We start from the raw sequence: 24,115 nt of genomic DNA on the forward strand, positions 1-24,115 counted from the left end.
CTGAGATTTCCGAGTTCCCAGTTGTTTTGAACACTATATATTAATCTCAGCGGAGGGACCATAGAGAGGGGACGCAGTCTTCCACCTGACGGCTAAACTCGAGTCGCACCGCATCCAAATCATACACAAATTCATGTTGTTCCTATGACCAGAGAAAGTGAAATTCCTTAATATTAAAATAGACACAACGAGCTGCTAATAATAAAGAACACTGGGCTATTGATACACTTAGTTACTCGTTCATTGCAGCGCGAGTGGAAGTAGAGATGTTTTGTAATGGTGTTGAATAAAAGAGAAACAAAAACAGCAGCTCTTTGCGGGAATTCTTTGACATTCTCTCTGGTCTTTTATGAAATCTAATGTAGATTAATATCAAAGTTTACTGTGGCCGGGGTCATGGAAGCTATAGGCATGGTGATTTGGAGCTATCCGATTGGCCAGCGCAGTAGATGTACTCGATTTAGCCACAGATCTTCTAGTCTACTGGGTAGGCAGATTTTAAAAAATAATTTCAGGCAAATTAAATGGTTCAGAACGGGAACACTTTGCCTAACCGGTGCACAGGGCTTCTGAATCAAGGGCACCTTCCGCCAACGGCGCAATACAAAACAAAAGAAGCGCAATACTTTATCGTGGGCTTTTCTACAGAAATGTGTGGTGAGGCCTCCCGAGTGGCGCTGCTGGGTTCGATCCCGGGCTGTGTTGCAGCCGGCCCCGAACGGGAGTCCCATGAGGCGGCGCACAATCGGCCCAGCGTAGTCCGGGGAGGGTTTGGCCAGCCTGGATGTCCTTGTCCCATCGCGCTCTAGTGACTCCTGTGGCAGGCCGGGCGCATGCATGCTGACACGGTCGCCAGGCTTCCTGGTTAAGCGAGCAGTATGTCAAGAAGCAATGCGGCTTGGCAGGGTCTTGTTTTCGGGGGACGCACGGCACTCAACCTTTGCCTCCCCCAAGTCCGTACAGGAGTTGCAGCGATGGACAAGACTGTAACTACCATGAAATTGGGGAGAAAAGGGTTAAAAAAATGTTTTTAAATGTGTGGTAATCGACTAGGAATTCCAGTTGGTGACCACTGCAATAAAACAATACATTGGATATACAGTGTTCCTTTTGTTCCATAAAGATTATTTTTATACCCAAAATACCTACATTTGTTTGTTGCATTATGTTCAGAAATCCACAGGAAAGAGCGGTCACGACAACGCAGACGTATATTCCAAATAATATCCATAATGTCCACAGAAACATGTCAAACGTTTTTTATAATCAATCCTCAGGTTGTTTTTAAAATATATATTCGATAATATATCAAAGGCTGCAGTACTTAATACAGCTGGTGTCAGCAGATACTGACTTACTTTTGACACCCCCTTTGTTCAGGGACACATTATTCAAATTCTTTTAGTCACATTTCTGTGGAACTTGTTCAGTTTGTCTGTTCTTGAATCTTGTTATGTTCATACAAATATTTACACATTTACACAGTTTGCTGAAAATAAAAGCAGTTGACAGTGAGGCTGTTTTTTTGTTTTTGCTCAGTTTAGTATTCTCTCCTTCTATATCTTCACATCACACAGAATCCCTGTATAACGTTATCAAACAATTTAGGTATTTATATCCACACCACCCCATCTGCATCCTGTGCACCATATGTATCTTCAACAGTTCTCTAGCCTCCCAGAAACTATGGTACAGTGGACCCAGATCACATGGACAATTCTCAGAAATGCCTATAGACTTCTACTTCCCATAGATATAAAACAACACCCCGTGCTATTACTAGTAGTCCCAGGCTACGATGGGCAGTGGTGGATGGAACCCCTTCACTAAGGTTATAGGTCGAAAAACTCTCTGTCCCTCAAATATTTGCAGATGATGTGTCTCCTCCTGGGCAGCTCGCAGTATGGGTCTGGGCGGGTCCTCATCTTTTGGTCAGACGGGAATTTCCCTCACGTTTCATAAAATGCCCCACCGGTTTTCCTCGCAGACCCTCACTAGAAAGCTCCGCAGGCAGAATCAGTCATCCTGTTTCGTTGACTCCAGATTGTTGTGGAAATCCAACACAGACACTCAGTCCCTAAAGTACCAGTCTGAAGTCTGCCAGGAGCTCTGTCGGGTCAGTCCCGTTAGTTCTCTTATTTACGGCTATACAAACAAGCTTCACGGGCATGGTTCATAGGGTTGGTTCCTGTATGTAACTGGCACCGTCTCCTATCTTAACTTATAGAATATATTCTGGGCGTTCTGACAAAAGGTCTGAAAAGGGGGTCATGACTGTCTTCCCTTCATATCTCTACCCAGCATCTACAGGAACCAATGATTGTTTGAGACAATATGTAAAATTCAAGGCTATTTCTTCAGACAACAAATGCACTGCTCAACTGTTGGAATTTTTATATAGAAAGGTGTGTTTCTTTCTAAATCATGTCCAAACAATTGAATTGGCCACAGCTGCACTCAAATCAAGTTGTAGTGACATCTCAAGGATGATCTAAGGAAATCGGATGCACCTGAGCTCAATTTGGAGTGTCAGCAAAGGGGTGTGAATATTTATGTAAATGAGATTTCATTTTCAACAAATGTGCAAAATTAAAAAATGTTTTCACTTTGTTATATTGTGTGGAGATGGGTGAGAACAGATTGATTTAACCCATTTTGAATTCAGGCTGTAACACAACGAAATGTGGAATAAGTAAAGGGGTATGAATACTTTCTGTAGGCACTGTGTTATGTGGTCTGACTGATTTCATTTTTGTTTCTTTTTTGCGTCTTTTAATACGTGGAATATTAACATAAATCAACGTGCTACTAGTTGAAAACAACATTAGCTGTCTCCAAGAAACGAATCATTTTGACAGTTGCGTTGTACAGCTTACATTTTAATGGATTCTCACTGACGCTGTGTTAATTATATTATAATTAAGTCTGACATGATTTGAAATTGGAAATGCGTTTATCTGCAGTATAATGGTTGGGCCTCTTTTGATCCGGCAGTCAACGCTGCTGATGGAATCTCAATGACATTTATTAGGGCTGGCTGCCTTCATTTGATAAAAATGTCAGAAAGCGTAATGCATAATAATATGCTAATTATCTTTGGTGAAGAAGTGAAGCAGCACCCTCTGACCAATCATGTCTCCGTTGTCCCGTGACAGGTGTCCTTTGTGTCCCGGATTCCTGTGGCCTTCCCCACGGGCGACGCCAACTCCCTGAGCCGCAGCGTGGTCATGTACGCCTGTAACAAGAACGTGGACCTAGCCATCCAACATGGCCGCCAGCGGCCTGCCGGCCTGCCACATTCCTCGTCGGTGCTGATTCCCTACGGCCAGAGCAAGGCGACCTCTTACTCCAGCAGCCTCCGCCTCAGCATCTTCACCCCCAACGTGCTCATGATCTCCACGCACTCCGATGGCTCCCTCAACCAGTGGGCGGTCAGCTTCGCAGAGGAGTCGGCCTTCTCCACTGTGCTCAGCGTGTCCCACAAGTCACGCTACTGCGGCCACCGCTTCCACCTCAACGACCTGGCCTGCCACTCCCTGCTGCCCCTGTTGCTCACCACCTCACACCACAATGCTCTGCGCACCCCCGACGTGGACAGTGTCCACGCCCCCTTGACCACCCTTTCTCAACCCTTTGGGGGCGGGCCCAGCCGGGTGTCCCTGGGCGCTGTGTCGCAGGACCCCAACGCCATCTACAGCGAGCTCATTCTGTGGAGGGTGGATCCAGTGGGACCTCTGTCCTTCTCTGGAGGGGTGTCTGAGCTGGCCAGGATCAACTCTCTCCACTCCTCCGCCTTCTCCAATGTAGCCTGGCTGCCCACACTTATCCCCAGCAACTGCCTTGGTAAGGAAGGAGACCGTCAGTGGGATTTACCTTTGACAACTCTGGTAGCTACAATATCTGTCAGCAGATGGCTTGTTGCAATAGTTTTCTTCTCTACTGCAGGTGTCTACTGCAACTCTCCCAGTGCCTGCTTCGTGGCCAGTGACGGTCACTCGCTGAGGCTTTATCAGGCTGTTATTGAAGCCAAGAAACTACTCAGTGAGCTCTCCAACCCAGATATTTCAGTAAGTCGACCACCAGCACAATGTCTTTTTTTTTGATATCTCAGATCAACATCATTTTTATTTACCCTCACTATTCTCGATATCTAAACATTTATATATTTTTTTACTTTGTCTCAGAAATATGTCGGGAAAGTTTTTAACATCATCAGCCAGCAATCGACTGCTAAACCAGGTTGTATCATCGAGCTAGATGCCATTACTGACTTCGTAAGTATACGTTTATGGAAGAAGGAAATATGTTCTATTGAGTGCACACAGATTTTCACTGACCTTTTTCAGCACCATGATTGGGGTTTGCTAGGCATAGTAATCGCAATCCAATATTCAATACATGACTGAATTCTATTTTAACACATTGTTTAATGGCTTCTTGCCATCTTAATGAAAAGGTCAGCCATGCCGTAGGTGTTTTACACTGTAGCCTAGCCAGTAGGCTAAATCATGCGGAGTTACCACCAAGTCACAGCCTGGCCTTGGTATGAAATAATTCACTTTTTGTATGTGTGTGTGTGTGTGTGTATTATGATGATGATTATGCATGGTTAGATTCTATGTATTTATGTATGGAAGCACTCTTTAATTGTTCAAGACACTTTTCCCCTCGGTGACAAAGTATATCCTGTCCTATTGTGTGTCCTGTCTAGCTCAGTTGGTAGAGTATGGTGCTCTACCAACTGAAAAAGTATAAAAATGTATGCACTCACTACTATAAGTCGCTCTGGATAAGAGCGTCTTGCTAAATGACAAAAAATATAACTGCAAAATGTGTGTTCTGCAGCAGGGAAAGGAGACTCAGCTGCTGCATGTGTTTGAAGAGGATCTGATTCTGGGCAGTGAGCGGAGAGAAGCCACTCAGGAAGCTCCCGCTATAGAGACTGGTAGGATTAGGGGAGACACTCACTAATATAACCTTCACTTTACTCTCCAGGCCATCTCATTCAGTGTGATGTACGTGTTCTTGTGTTTGTTTTGTTTTTGCTCCTGCAGCCTCCAGCCAGCCAGGCTTCTCCGCCCGCTTCTTCCTGGTGGTGGTAGAGTTCACCCAGACTGGCAGGTCTTTCCTGCATATGTGGCACCTGCAACTGGCAGCTGGCCAAATCACTATGGGTGTGTGACCTCAAGGATCCATTTCTATGTTACAGCATTGTTGGGCATTGTGTGCCAGCCAGCCAGCTTTAACCTGGCTCTAAAAAAACGTATTTGTTTTTATGTGTCTTTACAGACGAGACCGGCGCTCTGCCTGAAAAGGAGAATATGACCTCGTCGCCAATGAACAGCTCCTTTAGCTTTGAGACGTTCAGCTCCCCCTCGGCCCAGAAGAACAAGCCTTGCACGTCCAACCTGCAGAGTGCCAGTCGCCTCACCCTGGCCACTCACAGGTTGTACAGCCAGGAGCTAGCTCTTCCAGATGGTGTTGAGGTGATCAGTGTCACGCCCTCAGCAGGTGAGAGGGAACTGAACCACAGTCACACTGCCCTCCTATCCTGTATAATGGGACAATCCTGTTTGTTCTTCCACAGGAATGTAATCAACTCACAAAGTTGGCTAATTCTATAGAATGGAACCAGTTCAACTGAAATTGGATAAGAGATCATTAACAGCCCTTTGTTTGGAAAGGTTTTGGGGGGTGGATGCATTTTTGTTACTTTGCTGGCATCAAACTGTTATATTTCAGCATAGATATAGCTTAAGTCAATTGTATTGAGTTTGTGTCTTAAAAAAAACTTAACTAGGCAAGTCAGTTAAGAATAAATTCTTATTGACAATGACGGCCTAGGAACAGTGCCTCGTTCAGGGGCAGACGACAGATTTTTACCTTGTCAGCTCGGGGATTCGATCCACCATCCTTTCGGTTACTGGCCCAACACTCTAACCACTAGGCTACCTGCCGCCGCAAGTGTACAAGCCTACCCAGGAAGTATGGCTAAACTAACTAACCAATGATTGTTCTTGTTCCAGGTCATCTGAGCGCGTCCTCCCTGCAGCCGGCAGGTGGCGCTCCCTATCTCCTGGCCACTTCCTGTTCAGACGGGAAGGTGAGGTTCTGGAGGTGCAGGGTGGCTGCAGTGGAGCCAGACACCAAGGAGCTGACGTACACCTGGGAGGAATGGCCTCTATTGGTGGAGGAGGGGCTGGGCAACAGCAGTGCCGTGACCGTGTCAGGCAGACCAGTCACGGTCAGCTGTTGTCACACCAGCCGCATTGCAGTGGCCTACCGACACAACCCTAGCCCTCACCTGAGCCCTAACCACCTGAGCCCTAACCCTCAGCAGGGTGTCAGGGAACCACTGGTCCATGTAGGGTTATTCCAGTGTGAGTCCACAGGTGGCTCCCACTGGGTGCTAGAGCAGACCCTCGTCCTGGATGCCTCCACTCCCACTGGTAACAACAACAATAACATGGAGAGTGGCGTCAAGGACCTGAATGTGGAGAATAATAACCTGGACATCTATCTGCCCAATGACGACTGCCTGGGGACCTCTGGTAAGAGTCTGGTCCACCTGGACTGGGTCTCCAGGGAGGACGGCTCCCACATTCTTACTGTGGGGATTGGTTCCAAACTCTACATGTATGGCCTGCTCTCTGGCAAACCTCCTGAACTGGGCCTGTCTGAGGGCCCCAGGGAGCAGAGCTCTTCCCGCCTGGTCCTCCTGCGCTCCGTGGACCTGGTCTCCTCCGTGGAAGGCTCCCTGCCCATCCCCGTCTCCCTGTCCTGGGTGAGAGACGGCATCCTGGTGGTGGGCATGGACTGTGAGATGCACGTGTACTCCCAGTGGCAGCCCCCGGCCCTGGCCAAGTCCACGGCCTCGAACACCACCACCACAGACATGGGCAGCGTGTCATCTCTCCTGGCTGCAATGAAACAGAGCCATGAGGAGGGCCTGAACCCCACTCCTCCCAAGAAGAGCTTGACCAGGTCCATGACCAGCCTGGCCCAGAAGCTGAGTGGGAAGAGGACAGTGTACGACCTGCCTGCGGAGATGGAGGACTACGGGCTGTTTGAGGCAGCACACCACCTGTTCCCCACCCTGCCCCAGTACCACCCGGTACAGCTGCTGGAGCTCATGGACCTGGGGAAGGTCCGGCGGGCCAAGGCCATCCTCTCCCACCTCGTCAAATGCATTGCCGGGGAGATTGTGGCCCTCAAAGACAACGGCACCAACCAAGACAAGCGTCTCCGCTCGCGCACCATCAGCGCCGGCGGCAGCACCTCCAGAGACCCCAAGCTCTTCAGCAAGGGCGAGAGCTCGGACTACACAGAGATTGACTCCATCCCTCCCCTGCCCCTGTACGCGCTGCTGGCGGCCGACGAGGACTGCTCCCCCAAGCCCAAGGACAAGGTGGCCAGCTTGAGTGGAGACAGTGGCCACGGGTCCAGTCAGACGGACGCCTACGATGAGCTCTTCCAGAGCAGCGGGGTGGGTGTGGACGACCTGGAGCATATGGACAGCGACCAGGAGGACGGCGGTGCTAAGGTCATAGACCTGTCTCAATATAGCCCCACCTTCTTTGGGCCAGAGCACGCCCAGGTTCTGTCCAGCCACCTGCTCCACTCCAGCCTGCCGGGCCTGACCCGCATGGAGCAGATGTCCCTCATGGCCCTGGCTGACACCATCGCCACCACAAGCACTGACATCCGGGAGAGCCAGAGCAGGGGTAAAGGTACTGTATCTCATTTAACCCAACACAAACTGTCCTTTTATAGTCATTCTCCTTACAAAATGTTGTTCAATGGACTACTGTGAACAAAGGGGGTGTATTTGTTTTATTCTAGTAGAAGGCCTGTGAGGAGGAATACTGCAGATGGTCATGTTCTTTCCATTGACTAGGTGGAGAAACTTTGGATGAGTGCGGTCTGAAGTTCCTGTTGGCTGTGAGGCTCCATACGTTCCTGCTGACCACCCTGCCTCCTGCCCATCGCGCTCAGCTGCTTCACCAAGGTAGGCAGGGCTGAACTCAACACAACTGAGCACAGCAGCCCACTGAGGTTCAGATGGCTAGAACATGATTCTTGTTGCAACACTAGACTTGTGGGTTTAATTCCTGCATGGCTGACCTATGCTGATTAGCCTATTTTTGTAAAAAAAATACATATAAATTAAATCAATGTGGGTAAATTAACATTATTACATAGTCAAACAACTCTAGTTCCTCCAGCCTGGTGCTGTGTAGACTAGTGTGATGTTTGATTGTCTTGACAACCTGTGTTTGGTCCTCCAGGTCTGTCCACCTGTCACTACGCCTGGGCCTTCCACTCCGAGGCTGAGGACGAGCTGCTCCACATGTTACCTGCCTTGCAGAAAGGAGACCCCACCTGGCCCGAGCTCCGCGCCATGGGCATGGGCTGGTGGCTCAGGAGCACCAATAAACTCCGGAGGTGTATAGAAAAAGTGAGCACATGTGTCCCATATACCTATTGCGATCATTTTTCCTCCCTTTAAATAAATATATACATGCATACATACAGTGCATTTGGCAAGTATTCAGACCCCTTCACTTTTTCCACATTTTGTTATGTTACAACCTTAATCTAAAATTGATTTAAAAAAAAGAATAATACATCAATCTACACACAATACCCCATAAAGCGAAAAGTTTTTTTTTTTTTTAAATGTTTGCGTATTTATAAAAAATGTCAAACTGAAATATGACATTTCCATCAATACTCAGACCCTTTGCTATGTGACTCAAAATCCACCTGTGGTAAATTCAATTGATTTGGACATGATTTGGAAAGGCACACACCTGTTTATATAAGGTCCCACAGTTGATAATGCATGTCGGAGCAAAAACCAAGCCATGAGGTCGAAGGAATTGTCCGTAGAGCTCCGAGACAGGATTGTGTCAAGGCACAGATCTGGGGAAGGGTACCAAAAATTTCTACAGCATTGAAGGTCCCCCGAGAACACAGTGGCCTCCATCATTCTTAAATGGAAGAAGTTTGGAACCACCAAGACTCTTATTAGAGCTGGCTGTCCGGCCAAACTGAGCAATCGGGGGAGAAATGCCTTGGTCAGGGAGGTGACCAAGAACCCAATGGTCACACTGACACAGCTCCAGAGTAACTCTGTGAATATGGGATAACCTTCCAGAAGGACAACCATCTCTGCAGCACTTCACCAATCAGGCCTTTATGGTAGAGTGGCCAGACGGAAGCCACTCCTCAGTAAAAGGCACATGACAGCCTGCTTAGAGTTTGTCAAAAGGCATCTAAAGGACTCTCAGACCATGAGAAGCAAGATTCTCTGGTCTGATGAAACAAAGATTTTGCCTGAATGCCAAGCGTCATGTCTGGAGGAAACCTGGCACCATCCCTACAGTGAATTATGGTGGTGACAGCATCATGCTGTGGGGATGTTTTTCAACGGCAGGGACTGGGAGACTAGTCAGGATCAACTGTGTTGCATTGTGTTGTGTAACTAACACAACGTGCCATTGGAACACAGGAGTGATGGCTTACCACATTAACAATGTCTACACTGTATTTCTGATCAATTCAATGTTATTTTAATGGACAAAAAATGTGCTTGTCTTAAAAAAAATAAAGACATTTCTAAGTGACCCCTAACTTTTGAACGTGTGTAGATAGATAGATAGATAGATAGTTAAGAGTTATTGGTTGCCTTTGAAATACAAAAGGAGAACAGAGTCAGATTTTGCTGCAACACAGAATTCAGTAATATAAATCAGAGAATGTGGAATGACCTATATACAAATGTGTTTTTCTACCTCCGTTATTCATCAGGTCGCAAAAGCGTCTTTTCAAAGGCAGAACGATCCTCTGGACGCCGCCATCTTCTATCTCGCTATGAAAAAGAAAGCGGTGGTCTGGGGACTGTACAGGTAACGTCTTTGAGAAGTTCTTGAATATAATTTCCCATATCCCCTGAAAAGATTGAAACAATTATTTCACATTACAGATAGTCTAATGCCAACGTGTGTTGTTCCATCAAGGTCTCAGAAGAATGCTAAAATGACTGCGTTCTTCAGCAACAACTTCGGTGAGGAAAGGTGGAGGAGGGCTGCCTTGAAGAACGCCTTCTCTCTGCTGGGGAAGCAGCGCTTCCAGCACTCTGCAGCCTTCTTTCTTTTGGCAGGCTCCCTCAAGGACGCAGTGGAGGTATAAAAAAAATGTCCTAATTTCGCTGTCAGCAGCTACAGTAGATATGAGGTCCACCTTTTTCATACAAAGATTTTCAGGAGAGAGGTAGCTCTCTCTTTAAAAAATATATATAATTAAATACAAAGTTGTGTCTTTGAGCATTGATACAAATTACATCTGGCCATGCAAAGGGTAGAGGTGACCTTATTTGATATTCCTGTGAGGTATTTTTCTGTGTTGCTACTGCAAATGCTTTCAACACTGTTGGATGAGGTTTGGCCTGCCTTGTACAGGTTTGCCTGGAGAAGATGCAGGACCTGCAGCTGGCCCTGGTGATCTCCCGGCTCTATGAGTCCGAGTTTGAGACGTCCTCCACCTACAAACGCATCCTGCAGAGGCACGTGCTGGGCCAAGACCGCCAGCTCCCCGGCCACCAGGACCCCTTCCTGCGTAGCACGGCTTACTGGGTGCTGGAGGACTACAGCCGGGCCCTGGATACTCTGTTGGAGCAGCCTGCTGCCCCAAACCTAGTGTCCTCTACTCAGGCTGGCCACACAACTCAACCAGGTAGTAGTAAGAGAACGATGCTTTTTCCCTTAGATTTGACGTTTGATTATTTTAAAGATAAATTGATGATGTGAATGCCTGGGGAAATGACAGAGCTGTGATTTGCAGGTACCTCGTCCACGTCCCTCTGTAGCCCGGAGGTCTTCAACTTCTACACCTACCTCCGCACACATCCCTTACTGCTGCGCCGCCATTTTGGCTCGTCTGAGAAGACCAGGATGGGTCTGACAGCGGAGGGTCGCATGGCAAACTCAATCAGCCTGGTGGAGAGGAGGCTGTTCTTCACCGCAGCCTACGCTCACCTGCAGGCCGGCTGCCCCATGCTGGCCCTGGAGGTCCTCTCCAAAATGCCCAAAGTCGTCAAAAGATCCAAGCTCCCCCAGGACGATACCACCAACCCCGACCTGAGCGAGACGAAAAAGGAACAGGCGTCAGATTTGGACTGGTCTCAGCCCGCGTTGAACGGCTTCGAGTCTGTGTCAGACAGCTTGTCCAATAGCCAATCGGACTCTGTGCTGAGTTTTGACTGGGGCCAGCCCTCTGTGTCGGTTCAGGATGAAGCCCTGGAGTTGAAATGGGACAGCGACAAGGAGGAGGAAGAGGAGGACGACGACGAACCACAGGGCTTGGCCATGAAGAGTGCCGACAACACCAGTAGCGTCTTTCAAGACGCCATCTCTCCATTGACGGAGATGCTGCTGGACGAGGGTGACTTCCTCATGCCCTCTGAGGACATCCTGGCCGCTCAACTCAAATTCAGCGCCTGCCTAAAGATCCTGACCACGGAGCTGCGGACTCTGTCCACGGGTTACGAGCTGGACGGAGGGAAGCTTCGCTACCAGCTGTGCCAGTGGCTGGAGAGGGAGGTGGTGGCCCTGCAGAGGTGCTGCAGCTACAAGCCCTGCCTGCCAGAGCTGGCCCTGGGAATGGCAGGGCCGGGTGGAGAGGAGGAGGCCCAGGCCCACCCTGGTGAGGCTCAGCGCACCCGCAGACACTGGCTCCAGAGCAACCAGCCTCTCCTGCGCATGTTCCTCAGCTACTGCAGCTTGCACGGCTCCCACGGAGGAGGCCTGGCCTCGGTGCGCATGGAACTCATCCTGCTGCTTCAGGAGTCCCAACAGGTACAGCACACACCAACGCACACACTGTATGTTGTCAATCTTATTAAAATGAGTAACAAATGGATACAATAGCCATATATAATGTGTACAAAACATTAGGAACATTAGCACCCCCTTTTGCCTTCAGAACAGCCTCAATTGGTCGGGGCATGGACTCTACAAGGTGTTCCACGGGGATGCTGGCCCATGTTGACTCCAATGGTTCCCACAGTTGTGTCAAGTTGGCTGGATGTCCTTTGGGTGGTGGACCATTCTTGATACACATGGGAAACTGTTGAGCATGAAACACCCAGCAGCGTTGCAGTTTTTGACTCAAACCAGTATACCTGGGAACCTACTACCATACCCTATAGAAACGTAAATATTTTTTCTTGCCCACCCTCTGAATGGCACACATACACAATCCATGTCTCAAGGCTTAAAAATCATTCTTTAGCCCGTGTCCTCCCTTTCATTTACACTGATTGAAGTGGATCTAACAAGTGACATCAATAAGGATCATAGCTATATTGGCCATATCACAAACCCCCGAGTTGACTTATTGCTATTATTAACTGGTTACCAACGTAATTAAATTTTGCCATACCTGTGGTATACTGTCTGATATACCACGGCTTTCAGCCAATCAGCATGCAGGGCTCCAACCACCCAGTTTTATAATTATACTGAACAGAAATATAAACGCAGCATGCAACAATTTCAAAGATTTTACTGAGTTACAGTTCATATAAGGAAATCAGTCAATTGAAATCAATTAATCCATGGATTTCACATGACTGGGAATACAGATATGCATCTGTTGGTCACAGATACCTTAAAAATAGAAGGTAGGGGCGTGGATCAGAAAACCAGTCAGTATCTGGTGTGACCACTATTTGCATCATGCAGGGCGACACATCTCCTTCGCATAGAGTTTCTCAGGTTGTTAATTGTGGCCTGTGGAATGTTGTCCCACTCCTCTTCAATGGCTGTGCAAAGTTGCTGGATATTGGCGGGAACTGGAACACTCTGTCGTACACGTCAATCCAGAGCATCCCAAACGTGCCCAATTGCTAACATGTCTGGTTAGTATGCAGGGCATGGAAGAACTGGGACATTTTCTGCTTCCAGGAATTCTGTACAGTTCCTTGCAATATGGGGCTGTGCATTATCATGCTGAAACATGAGGTGATGGCGGTGGATGAATGGCACAACTATGGGCCTCAGGATCTTGTCACAGTATCTCTTTGCATTAAAATTGCCATCGATAAAATGCATTTGTGTTCATTGTCCGTAGCTTATGCCTGCCCATACCATAACCCCATCGCGACCATGGGGCACTCTGTTCACAATGTTGACATCAGCAAACCACTCACCCACACAACGCCATACACATGGTCTGCGGTTGTGAGGCCGGTTGGACCTCCTGACAAATGATCTAAAACAACATTATGGTAGAGAAATAAATATTAAATTCTTTGGCAACAGCTCTGGTGGATGTTCTTGCAGTCAGCATGCCAATTGCACGCTCCCTCAAGACATCTGTGGCATTGTGTTGTGTGACAAAACTGTACATTTTAGAGTGGCCTTTTATTGTCCCCAGCACAAGGTGCACCTGTGTAATGATCATGCTGTTTAATCAGATTATTGATATACCACACCTGTCAGGTGTATGGATTAACTTGGCAAATGAGAAATGCTCACTAACAGGGATGTAAACACTTTGGGGGACAAAATCTGAGAGAAATTAGCTTGTTGTGCGTATTAAACATTTCTGTGATACTTTATTTCATCTAACAAAACATGGGACCAACACTTTACACATTGCGTTTATATATATTTTTGTTCAGTGCAGCATTAAAACTCTTCTAACAAAAAAGTATCTTTGTTGTAAACAAGACTAAGAAAAAGGCTCTTGCATTTCAGTACTTGACAGCAAGTTCTCTGAGGGATACGAAGGAAGGGCAACACAAAAGCTGATGCAAAGAAAGGGGAGCTTGCCATTTTGTTTCAGCCTCGCGTTTGCCGGGCTGGGGTTTTGCTGATGGTTGGAATCAGTGACTTCTGTAGTGAGTGGCTGGCTGTCTGACAGACAAGACTGATTCCAATTCTCTCCTGACGTCTCGTCCTACTTATAGGGAGACAAGCATGGAGTCTCCAAACCAGGAACACACAAACACTGCTCTCCTCTGGAGCGTTTGGAACATCAGATGCTCCTGTCATACCACACGACAGTAACGCCTCTGTCTGAGATGACTTACTTTAAGTTTGACATCAAAGCATCTGATCTGATGAGTGAACCGCAGAATAGTAGCCAGGATGTAATTCTGTTGCATCTTCTTTTTAGGGATGTAAAAATTTGCCGATACGCATCGTTTACTGGTTCAAATGTTTAAGATGCGAATGCATCGGTCCGCGGATCCCAAACTGATCCAAGTAAAGCATTAATCGGTAATAAAACCGAATCGGCTGTTCGTTGACGTGTTTTGTTCCTTATTTTTCCTGCCTTATTACGAAAATACCTCATGTTGTGACTGAGTTGATGCGTCCTCTCCTTCAGCCTATTGAACTTTTATACCCGTAACTGCATTTGACATTGATCTAAAATTCAGATAACTGCGCACAGTGCAGGAGAAGCAGCTTCTCGCTCCAACGAGAAGTAGGCCGTCCCCCATCCCTGCTTCAATATGTGTAGGCTATATCTGCCCCACACCTTCAGCATTCAGATGTTTGGAAAATGGCTTTTGCAATAATAAATCATAGGCTTTAGGGACAACCAATGTAATTGTCAATGTCATTGTTACCAAATGCACTGTAGAAAATTGTGTTTTACCAGCATGGCTGTGTAGTCTACCATCGTGGACACAACTCTCATCTTGCTGCTGATTGCACATTTAACTGATGATTGGGGCTTTTCGATTGCCAGGTTCACTATACAAAATATATTTTTTTGGTAGTTCTGCTTCAAACAATCAGTGCATTTGGTCATTTTTAACTGAACAGGGTAAAAATGAAATGTCATAACAAGGACAGCAATCATTTTTGCAAGATGCACTGGTCAGAACGGGAGAAGAGAGCGGCTCTCTGTAAAGTTCCAAATGGGGGTGAAATTCCCTGTTTTTGAGAAGGGTGAAATCCAAAGCTGCATTACATAAACGGTCTATGTATGTCATAGCTCATTTCTAAAGATAAATATTGACATTACTAGCTCAAAACATTTTAAACTGTTATATGAGTGATGGGTGATGATAATTTCAGATAAAAAGTGTGTGTGTGTGGGGGGGGGGGTCAAAAACAATGTTATAGTGGTAAATGCTCAGTCTGCCATATGGCTCAGCACACACACACACAGAGTTAGCTCAGACAGATCCAGCTCAGTTGTTGTTTATGTATTTTGTCTGTTAGTCTTGGAGCCACACTTCACGCCACGCTACTCTATGTCCACAGGATGACGGTGTCCAGTCAGCCGTCGCCCCCTACCTGCACCACGCCTCCATTCCTCTCCTGCTGGCCTGCACTGCCAGTGCCAAGACAGTTGTGGCCAACCCCATCGTCCATCTGACCAACCTCACCCACGACATCCTACACACCATCAACGCACTGGACTCCCCTCCACACCCAGACGTCGTCAACAACGAGGTCAGACACACGTGCACCAGCCAAGGCTATCGTCATGCTGTGTGCTCCAAACAAAGAGCATGTTGAGAGATCAGAGTGGTACTTGTGTTGGTTGTGCGGGGTGGATGTGGGGGGGTAATGTGCTGTGAATTTGACAGGGGCGGTAATGTGCTGTGAATTTGACAGGGGCGGTAATGTGCTGTGAATTTGACAGGGGCGGTAATGTGCTGTGAATTTGACAGGGGCGGTAATGTGCTGTGAATTTGACAGGGGCGGTAATGTGCTGTGAATTTGACAGGGGCGGTAATGTGCTGTGAATTTGACAGGGGCGGTAATGTGCTGTGAATTTGACAGGGGCGGTAATGTGCTGTGAATTTGACAGGGGTCATATCTTATCAGAAGTGTTTTAGTGGAGATATTGTGATAGATGGATATCACTGGTAATATAAGGTGAGTTGATGGTGCTGTTCTGCTGCTCCTAATGTGTCTCATACCTCCTGTTCTCCCAGATCTATGTGATGCACACACTGGCAGCCTCGCTGTCCGCCTGCATATACCAGTGTCTCTGCGACGGCCACAACCACAGGTTAGTCTGAATCCTAACACCGCCAACTTTGATCTGTGCTCCTGATCTCTGTACTAGAACGGCTCACAACCAACAGCATGCTGGGAAATGCACATTAGGCAATGGTTCAGACATTTCAACTGCACCATGCATCTGATTTTGAGAATCTGCCTGTCAGTGTATGTGTATGATAATGTTGGGATAATGATCATTAAAACCTTGTCCTGTTTTTTGATTCTCTTAACAGCTGTACTACTACCTAGGAGAAAAGTGTATGACGTTAAAAAGTAGAGAAAAGGCTTTCTTCTTTGTCTCATCTAATAGTTGAATGACCTTAAAATAGGAATCACGTGACTGCGCCCGGCCCTCCGCCTGACCTTGGCATTTCAAAGCTCACAGATCTGTAAATGAGTAAGGACTTTGTTTTGAGCCGTGCCCTACAGTTCCCCCTCTTGTGTGGAGAATGAAGCGGTGCAGTCCGACTAAATTAGCTTTTTCTAATTCAACACTCCCCTTTTGTTATGCTAATGAAAACTCACGCCGCAGTCGTGTTAGAGGTTTGTTGAAACGTTGACTCTAAATTCAACTCATGGTAGGTGATTCCATCTGGCGAACATGTGAAAGGCTTCGAAACGCTGGCTGTTGCAGTTTCACGGTCCTTTTCAACCTGCTCTGTCCACTAAAGAAGCACTTTATGTTCTAATATTGCAGATTTAGCCTGTACACTTCCAGTAACTCAATTCTGTGTTATGTGACAGGAATCAGCTCTTTCATGCAAGCTTAATAGAGGACTTAGTAGATATACAATGCACTCTAATATACCCGTCAGTATACTGAAATAGAACCATCATGTTGAGAGAGCTATATATCCCCCCTGTGAGAGATGGAACTCTGTGCTGCCTCCCAACTCATTAAATATCTAGAGAAGGCTCTTTGATGTCAGAATACACTTCTGCGCTTCATCTATAGATCTCCTGAATTCTTTATTGTAACCAGAGGGTGAGGAGCCACAGCAGTGTATTAGTGTTTTATGTGTTAAATGGGTCTGCTGTTCTCTGGATTCAGAGAAGTTAAAACATTTACAGTCCGCTCCATATAGGTCTATGTACACGTCGCCGTTTCCCCTGGTTGATAATCCCTTGTTTAATGGACCGTCCCCTTCCTTCTTGCTAAATGACTGAGTGTGTGTACTTCCTTGTCTTTCTCTCCTCCCAGCCATGTGAACCAGTTCACTGGGATAGTGTACCAGAGTATCCTCTCCTTCCAGCACCACTCGGTACGCACTGTGAGCATGGAGGAGACTGTACTGCCCAACACCCACCCAGCACAGTGGCCAGGTAATCCCACTTTACTTCCACCAGTTTTCACTTAATTTCACAGAAATTGTACCCTGTTTGGAGAACCATTGCTTGATTGCTACATTAAAGGGGCAATCTGCAGTTCAAACAATAACAAAGTGTAGACCCCGCTGAGGGATGGGTCTGGACAAATGTAACCACTCTCAAATTCATAGACAGCTATGGGATGCAAGGACTGACCATCCATGAGATCAACATGACAGTTTTAACCATGGCTTGAGGCGATAGTGTTTGTTTACAAACATTGGAAGAAAAAAAATCTATTTTGGCTTCTGATGGGTTACGATTGTTGAACTAATCTTATGAAGCATTTCTAAATAATATTCTTCAAAAATCAATGGGTACATAGTATTAATGTAGAAGTCAAATGTATGTAGCAATTGCAGATTGCCCCTTTAACACCACAGTCCTAAACATACAACTTTTAAAGGATCACTTTAAACACAAACACATTTTTGTATTTTGTTAATTACGATTAGTTAATATTTTGTTAATTAGTATTTTGTTCTTTCATTAAAAAGCAAAAAAGTGTGATGCCTTTTACATCAGTAAAAGTGCTCCATCTAAAAAAAACATTTGTTGGGACTATATCAACAGTGGACTAATGAACAACATACTGAAATAATGTGGTTTTTTGAATAAAGTGATTCTTTAATTCTAGTCAATTCATTCACTCGCACTCCCTCACGGTCTCTGTGTGTCAGGTATCAGTACCCTGATCCGCCTGTTGAACTCTGCTGGTGAGGAGAGCCAGCCAGGCCTGGCCGTGTTACTGTGTGAGATCCTGACGGCCGTCTTCCTCAGCCTGTTTGTGCACGGCCTGGCCACCCACTCCAGCAACGAGCTGTTCCGCATCGTGGCCCACCCGCTCAACAGCAAGCTGTGGGTGGCTGTGTTCGGAGGGGGGGCGCGTACCCCCATCACAGAGAAGCCCAGTAAGGCCATGTCACCTCCAGGTGTGTGTGTGTGTGCTCGTCAGATGTAGAGGCTGATGTAACTGTAACGCAAGGGTGGGCAACTCGGAGCTGTGTGGGCAGCCTTCACCCCTGATTCAAAGATCTGTTGAAGATTGTGATTGGTTGAATCAGGCGTATTACAGCTGGGCTGGAACAACAGTCTACACACACTGCAGCTCTTGTTCGTCTCAATATTATCCGTAATATTATAAGTCCAGTATGTCCAATAAATATGGCATGTGTGTGGTTGTCTCAGCAGCCAATGAGGAGTTCGATAGGAAGCCCAGGCGCTTCAAGCTGCTGTCGTCGTCGCCACGCAGTGCCTCCAGAGAGGGGCCAGAGACCCCCAGCCCAACCAGCCCTGTGGTGGAGCAAGAGACCTCCATCTTCAAAGAGCACTTTGTCCCCCCGGAGCTCAGCATCTGGGACTACTTTATCGCAAAGGTACCGTAGTAGTGTACACTTCCAGGTTCATAGTTCACTTAAACCATGCCCCTCTAAAATACCCAGTCATTCAGCTCATTCTAACATGTATGTACAGTTGAAGTCAGAAGTTTACATACACTTAGGTTGGAGTCATTTAAAGCTAGTTTTTCAACCACTCCACACATTTCTTGTTAATAACAAACTATAGTTTTGGCAAGTCTGTTGTTTACAGACAGATTATTTAACTTATAATTCACTGTATCACAATTCCAGTGGGTCGGAGGTTTACATACACTAAGTTGACTGTGCCTTTAAACAGCTTGGAAAATTCCAGAAAATGATGTCATGGCTTTAGAAGCTTCTGATAGACTCATTGACATCATTTGAGTCAATTGGAGGTTTACCTGTGGATGTATTTCAAGGCCTACCTTCAAACCCAGTGCCTCTTTGCCTGACATCATGGGAAAATCAAAAGAAATCAGCCAAGACCACAAGTCTGGTTCATCCTTGGGAGCAATTTTCGAACACCTGAAGGTACCAGGTTCATCTGTAAAAATAATAGTACACAAGTATAAACACCATGGGACCACGCAGCCATCATCCGCTCAGGAAGGAGATGCGTTCTGTCTCCTAGAGATGAACGTACTTTGGTGCGAAAAGTGAAAATCAATCCCAGAACAACAGCAAAGGACCTTGTGAAGATGCTGGAGGAAACAGGTACAAAAGTATCTATATCCACAGTAAAACGAGTCCTATATCGACATAACCTGAAAGGCCGTGCAGAAAGGAATAAGCCACTGCTCCAAAACCGCCATATAAAAAGCCAGACTATGGTTTGCAACTGCACATGGGGACAAAAATCGTACTTTTTGGAGAAATGTCCCCTGGTCTGATGAAACAAAAATAGAACTGTTTGGCTATCATGACCATCGTTATGTTTGGAGGAAAAAGGGAAAGGCTTACAAGCCGACGAACACCATCCCAACCGGGAAGCACGGGGGTGGCAGCATCATGTTGCAGGGGTGCATTGCTGCAGGAGGGACTGGTGCACTTCACAAAATAGATGGCATCATGAGGGAGGCAAATTATGGGGATATATTGAAGCAACATCTCATGACATCAGGAAGTTAAAGCTTGGTCGCAAATGGGTCTTCCGAATGGACAATGATCCCAAGCATCCTTCCAAATTTTGGCAAAATGGCTTAAGGACAACAAAGTCAAGTTTGTTGGAGTGGCCATCACAAAGCCCAAACCTCAATCCTATAGAAAAAATTGTGGGCAGAACTGAAAAAGTGTGTGCGAGCAAGGAGGCCTACAAACCTGACTCGGTTACACCAGCTCTGTCAGGAGGAATAGGCCATAATTCACCCAACTTATTGTGGGAAGCTTGTGGAAGTCTACCCAAAATGTTTGATCCAAGTTAAACTATTTAAAGGCAATGCTACCAAACACTTATTGAGTGTATGTGAACTTCTGACCCGTTGGGAATGTGATGAAAGAAATAAAAGCTGAAATAAATCACTTCACATTCTTAAAATAAAGTGGTGATCCTAACTGACCTAAGACGGGGAATTTTTACTAGGATTAAATGTCAGGAATTGTGAAACTGATTTTAAATGTACTTGGCTAAGGTGTATGTAAACTTCTGACTTCAACTGTATGTCTGTGTTTATAGTGTTTTCTCCTCCTCTTCCCACAGCCTTTCCTCCCTCCGTCAGAGAGCAGGGTGGAGTACGAATCGGAGGAGAGCCAGGGCAGTCAGGACGAGGATGATGATGATGATGATGACGAGTTTGGAGACTTTGACCCCAACTCTCCTAGCCGAGAACATTCCAATCCCAACTCCTACAGGTACAGTCGGTGGGCAGCACTATCAAAGCAAATGGACGTTACTCTTGTCAGTGATGGTTAGACATAACAATGGTGATTTGTGTGTGTGTGTGTCCAGTTGGTGTCTGATGCGTCTGGCCATGGTCCAGCTGGTCCTAGGCAACCTGAAGTCATTCTACCCCATGGCAGGACACGACCTACTAGGTACCGTACACTAACGACAACTAGCCTTCACAACCACTGGACTAATGTATATTTGTGGAGACAATTTTAGTTGGAAGCATTAGTGCTTGTGAAGTCCAAACTAAGAGAGGGATTTTGTGATATTGAACCAGACTCCCTTTTAGATAACTGCCTGCCCTTTTTGTGAAGTCTCACGTCTCTGAATGTACTGTTGTTAATGTCACCTAGTGTTTGTGTGTTTCTCTTAGATCTACCTGTGGGCTCTCCTCTGTGTCACGCGGTGCTGAAGACCCTCCAGCGTTGGGAGCAGGTGTTGCTGAAGAGGCTGGAGATCTTCGGGGGGCCGCCCTCCAAGTACATCTCCACACACCCTCTGGACGAGACGGCTGCCTCGGGCCCCGCCATCCTCAGACACAAAGCCCTGTTTGAGCCCTCCAACACACCCTTCAGGTGAGTGCCAAACAGGAATTCTCTGTATATTGATATGTTTGCCATAACATTCTGTAAATCAGTGGTCACCAACCGGTCAATTGCATTCGACTGGTCGATCATCAGGGCGCATTCCTAGTCGATCATCAGGGCGCATTTCTGTAGAAAAGCCAACGATGCTGTTCCCCAAAGCCTTGCGGCGCTATTTTTTTTGTTCTATTCGTCTTGCGAGGTTGATGGTAGGTGCACTTGATTCAGAGGCCCTCTGCGCTAGGTAGGCGAAGTGTTCCCATTTTGAACCATTTCATTTGTCTGAAGGGACAAACTCCGCCTACCAGATGGACCAGGAGAGCTAAATCAAGTGTACCTACTGCTCTGGCCAGTCAGATAGCTCAAAATACCATGCCTACAGCTTTCACGACCCAACAGTAGAGTTTGATACTAGCTTACGTGAGATCTCATAACTTTTAAAACCACGACCAGAGAGAGACTGTCAAACAATACAGCAAAGAGCTGCTGTTTTTATAAGTGACTTCATGTTTATGTTTTTATTCAACACTGTTAACACTGTTTTTATTCAGCACTTTTACAGAACATAAAACGTGTTTCTCGCTACTTCCACTCACGCTACAACCAGCACTGCAGCTGCAGTACATGAGTAGCCAAGTGTATCGATGGGCCAATTTTTTTAATTATTAGCAGCTTGTCGTGTATATTTTAATACCAAGGGATATTTCACTTTCTCTGGTCATAGGAACAACATGAATTTGTGCATGAGACAGAAATAATGTGGTGTGTCTCAAGTTGGGCCGTCAGGAGGAACACAGTGTCTCCTCTCTCTGGTCAGTTTCACCAGAGAAAAAGAGAGGGCAGTGAGGGATGAACCCTCTGCTTCTCTCTCCCACCACTGAGATTGACAATCAGTCCAGTAAAATAAAAAAGCTAATTATTTCAATTTATTCTCAGCTGTGCCTCCCAACTGATACAACAAATGATCTAATTTGTTATAAAAGATTGAGTTTTAAAATATAATATGGTCTGAGAAGAACAATATTGGCAGGCCAAGCATAGTCAATATGCTGTGAGAATGTATCAGTCCTACTGCACAAAACCTTCCTACAGAACTGTTTTTATTAAGTTAATGTTGCATATGCGCATTACAAGTCCTTTTCTAAATAAATCTGAGTGTCAGATCTAGGCTTGCTTTTTGACATCGAAAGTGATCTTGACTCCGAAAAGGTTAGTGACCACTGCTGTAAATGTAGGTTTTCGGTACACACTGATATGATCCACACAACGTCATAAATGCCTTTTGTAAGTGAGCTGTATAACCGAGGGGAGTGTTGTGTGGCTACAGGTCCAGTCACCACTCTGCCCTGCCTGTGAAGAGGCTGTGGCAGTACCTGGTCAAACAGGAAGAGGTGCAGGAAACGTTCATCCGCAATATTTTCACCAAGAAACGAAACCAAAACGAGGTAGCTACCGCTCCACTTCACCCACCCACCCACCGCATGCAGACAGCTGAGCAGTCTGAGCACTGACACATTGCACACTGTCACTAAATAACATCTCCCATTGAATAATACCTAAAACATAATTTCTAGTCCCAGAGAGCGTGTCATTAACTTTTTCTATCCCAGTTGACGCATTTGTGCTTTTGTTTTGCATGGTTCCTGTATTTATATCCTAATTGCCTTTTACTTTGTGGATTTCTGGTGAATAATATTGTTCTTAAACCCTGATAATTAACCGTCTAATTCTAGATTGTGTTTCCTGTTGACTCTGCATGATTCATCACATTGTTTTGTCTGATGTCTTGGGGGCTTCTCAAATAATTAAGTCGGTTGAGGACCTCAATGAAAATGACAAATGTTCAGGGATGGAGGAGCCTAGCTGTAACCAGGTACTGCTTTGGATAATTTTGGTGGTGGGGGTTTATGGGTTGTAAAATTATCATGCTCATTGACCAGTAAAATCATTTCAGTTTTTTTCCTGTTTTTAATTGACACCTGTGTTTTACGCTGGGAAAATGTCATCTATTTCCGCGTCCACTTCCATGTCCGCGTTTTCTGTTTTTAACTTGACTTCAAGATTATATCATGAAATTCATAAAAACACGGTCATAGTTTTGATATCTTCACTATTATTCTACAATGTAGAAAATACCAGTCAAACATTTGGACACACCTACTCATTCAAGGGTTTTTCTTTATTTTTACTATTTTCTACATTGTAGAATAGTAGTGACGAAATCAAAACTATGAAAAAACACATATGGACTCATGGAGTAACCAAAAAAGTGTTCAGTCAAAATATATTTTATATAGCCACCCTTTGCCTTGATGACAGCTTTGCACAATCTAGGCACAACCAGCTTCACGTGGAATGCTTGAAGAGGTTCCCTCAAATGTTAAGCACTTGTTGGCTGCTTTGCCTTCACTCTGCTATCCAACTCATCCCAAACCATCTCAATTGGGTTGAGGTAGGGTGATTGTGTAGGCCAAGTCATCTGATGCAGCACTCCATCACTCTCCTTCTTGGTCAAATTGTCCTTACACAGTCTGGAGGTGTGTTGGGTCATTGTCCTATTGAAAAACAAATGATAGTCCCACTAAGCACAATGCAGATGGGATGGCGTATCGCTGCAGGATGCTGTGGTAGCCATGCTGGTTAAGTGTTCCTTGAATTCTAAATTAATCAGACCGTGTCACCAGCAAAGCACCATCACACCTCCTCCTCCATGCTTCACGGTGGGAACCACACATGCAGAGATCATCTGTTCGCCTACTCTGCGTCTCACAAAGACGGTTGGAACCAAAATTCTCAAATTTGGACTCATCAGACCAAAGTACAGATTTCCACCGGTCTAATGTCCATTGCTCGTGTTTCTTGGCCCAAGCAAGTCTCTTCTTC

General features: G+C 46.0%; 1 protein-coding gene across 8 annotated transcripts in view; it reads left to right on the forward strand.

The window, feature by feature from the left end:
- Positions 1-24,115, forward strand: part of LOC112247022 (dmX-like protein 1) — a 53,260-nt gene that overhangs the window by 18,710 nt on the left and 10,435 nt on the right. For 2 of the 8 annotated variants that reach the window (XM_042320309.1, XM_042320310.1), the window contains exons 13-35: positions 3,156-3,843; positions 3,946-4,067; positions 4,185-4,274; positions 4,846-4,945; positions 5,055-5,174; positions 5,290-5,511; positions 6,027-7,730; positions 7,898-8,008; positions 8,289-8,458; positions 9,814-9,911; positions 10,023-10,188; positions 10,464-10,740; positions 10,846-11,858; positions 15,285-15,476; positions 15,965-16,041; positions 17,236-17,357; positions 18,083-18,334; positions 18,591-18,778; positions 20,460-20,611; positions 20,709-20,794; positions 21,022-21,223; positions 22,560-22,677; positions 23,043-23,105. In XM_042320309.1, the coding sequence (XP_042176243.1) occupies positions 3,156-3,843; positions 3,946-4,067; positions 4,185-4,274; positions 4,846-4,945; positions 5,055-5,174; positions 5,290-5,511; positions 6,027-7,730; positions 7,898-8,008; positions 8,289-8,458; positions 9,814-9,911; positions 10,023-10,188; positions 10,464-10,740; positions 10,846-11,858; positions 15,285-15,476; positions 15,965-16,041; positions 17,236-17,357; positions 18,083-18,334; positions 18,591-18,778; positions 20,460-20,611; positions 20,709-20,794; positions 21,022-21,223; positions 22,560-22,677; positions 23,043-23,105 (6,333 nt within the window). Of the gene's footprint in view, positions 1-3,155; positions 3,844-3,945; positions 4,068-4,184; positions 4,275-4,845; positions 4,946-5,054; positions 5,175-5,289; positions 5,512-6,026; positions 7,731-7,897; positions 8,009-8,288; positions 8,459-9,813; positions 9,912-10,022; positions 10,189-10,463; positions 10,741-10,845; positions 11,859-15,284; positions 15,477-15,964; positions 16,042-17,235; positions 17,358-18,082; positions 18,335-18,590; positions 18,779-20,459; positions 20,612-20,708; positions 20,795-21,021; positions 21,224-22,559; positions 22,678-22,965; positions 23,106-24,115 lie in introns of those variants that run through there. The other 6 variants (XM_024415719.2, XM_042320312.1, XM_042320313.1 and 3 more) reach the window with 6 other exon arrangements.

The sequence above is a fragment of the Oncorhynchus tshawytscha genome, linkage group LG04 (genome assembly GCF_018296145.1).
Source record: "Oncorhynchus tshawytscha isolate Ot180627B linkage group LG04, Otsh_v2.0, whole genome shotgun sequence".
NCBI lineage: Eukaryota > Metazoa > Chordata > Actinopteri > Salmoniformes > Salmonidae > Oncorhynchus > Oncorhynchus tshawytscha.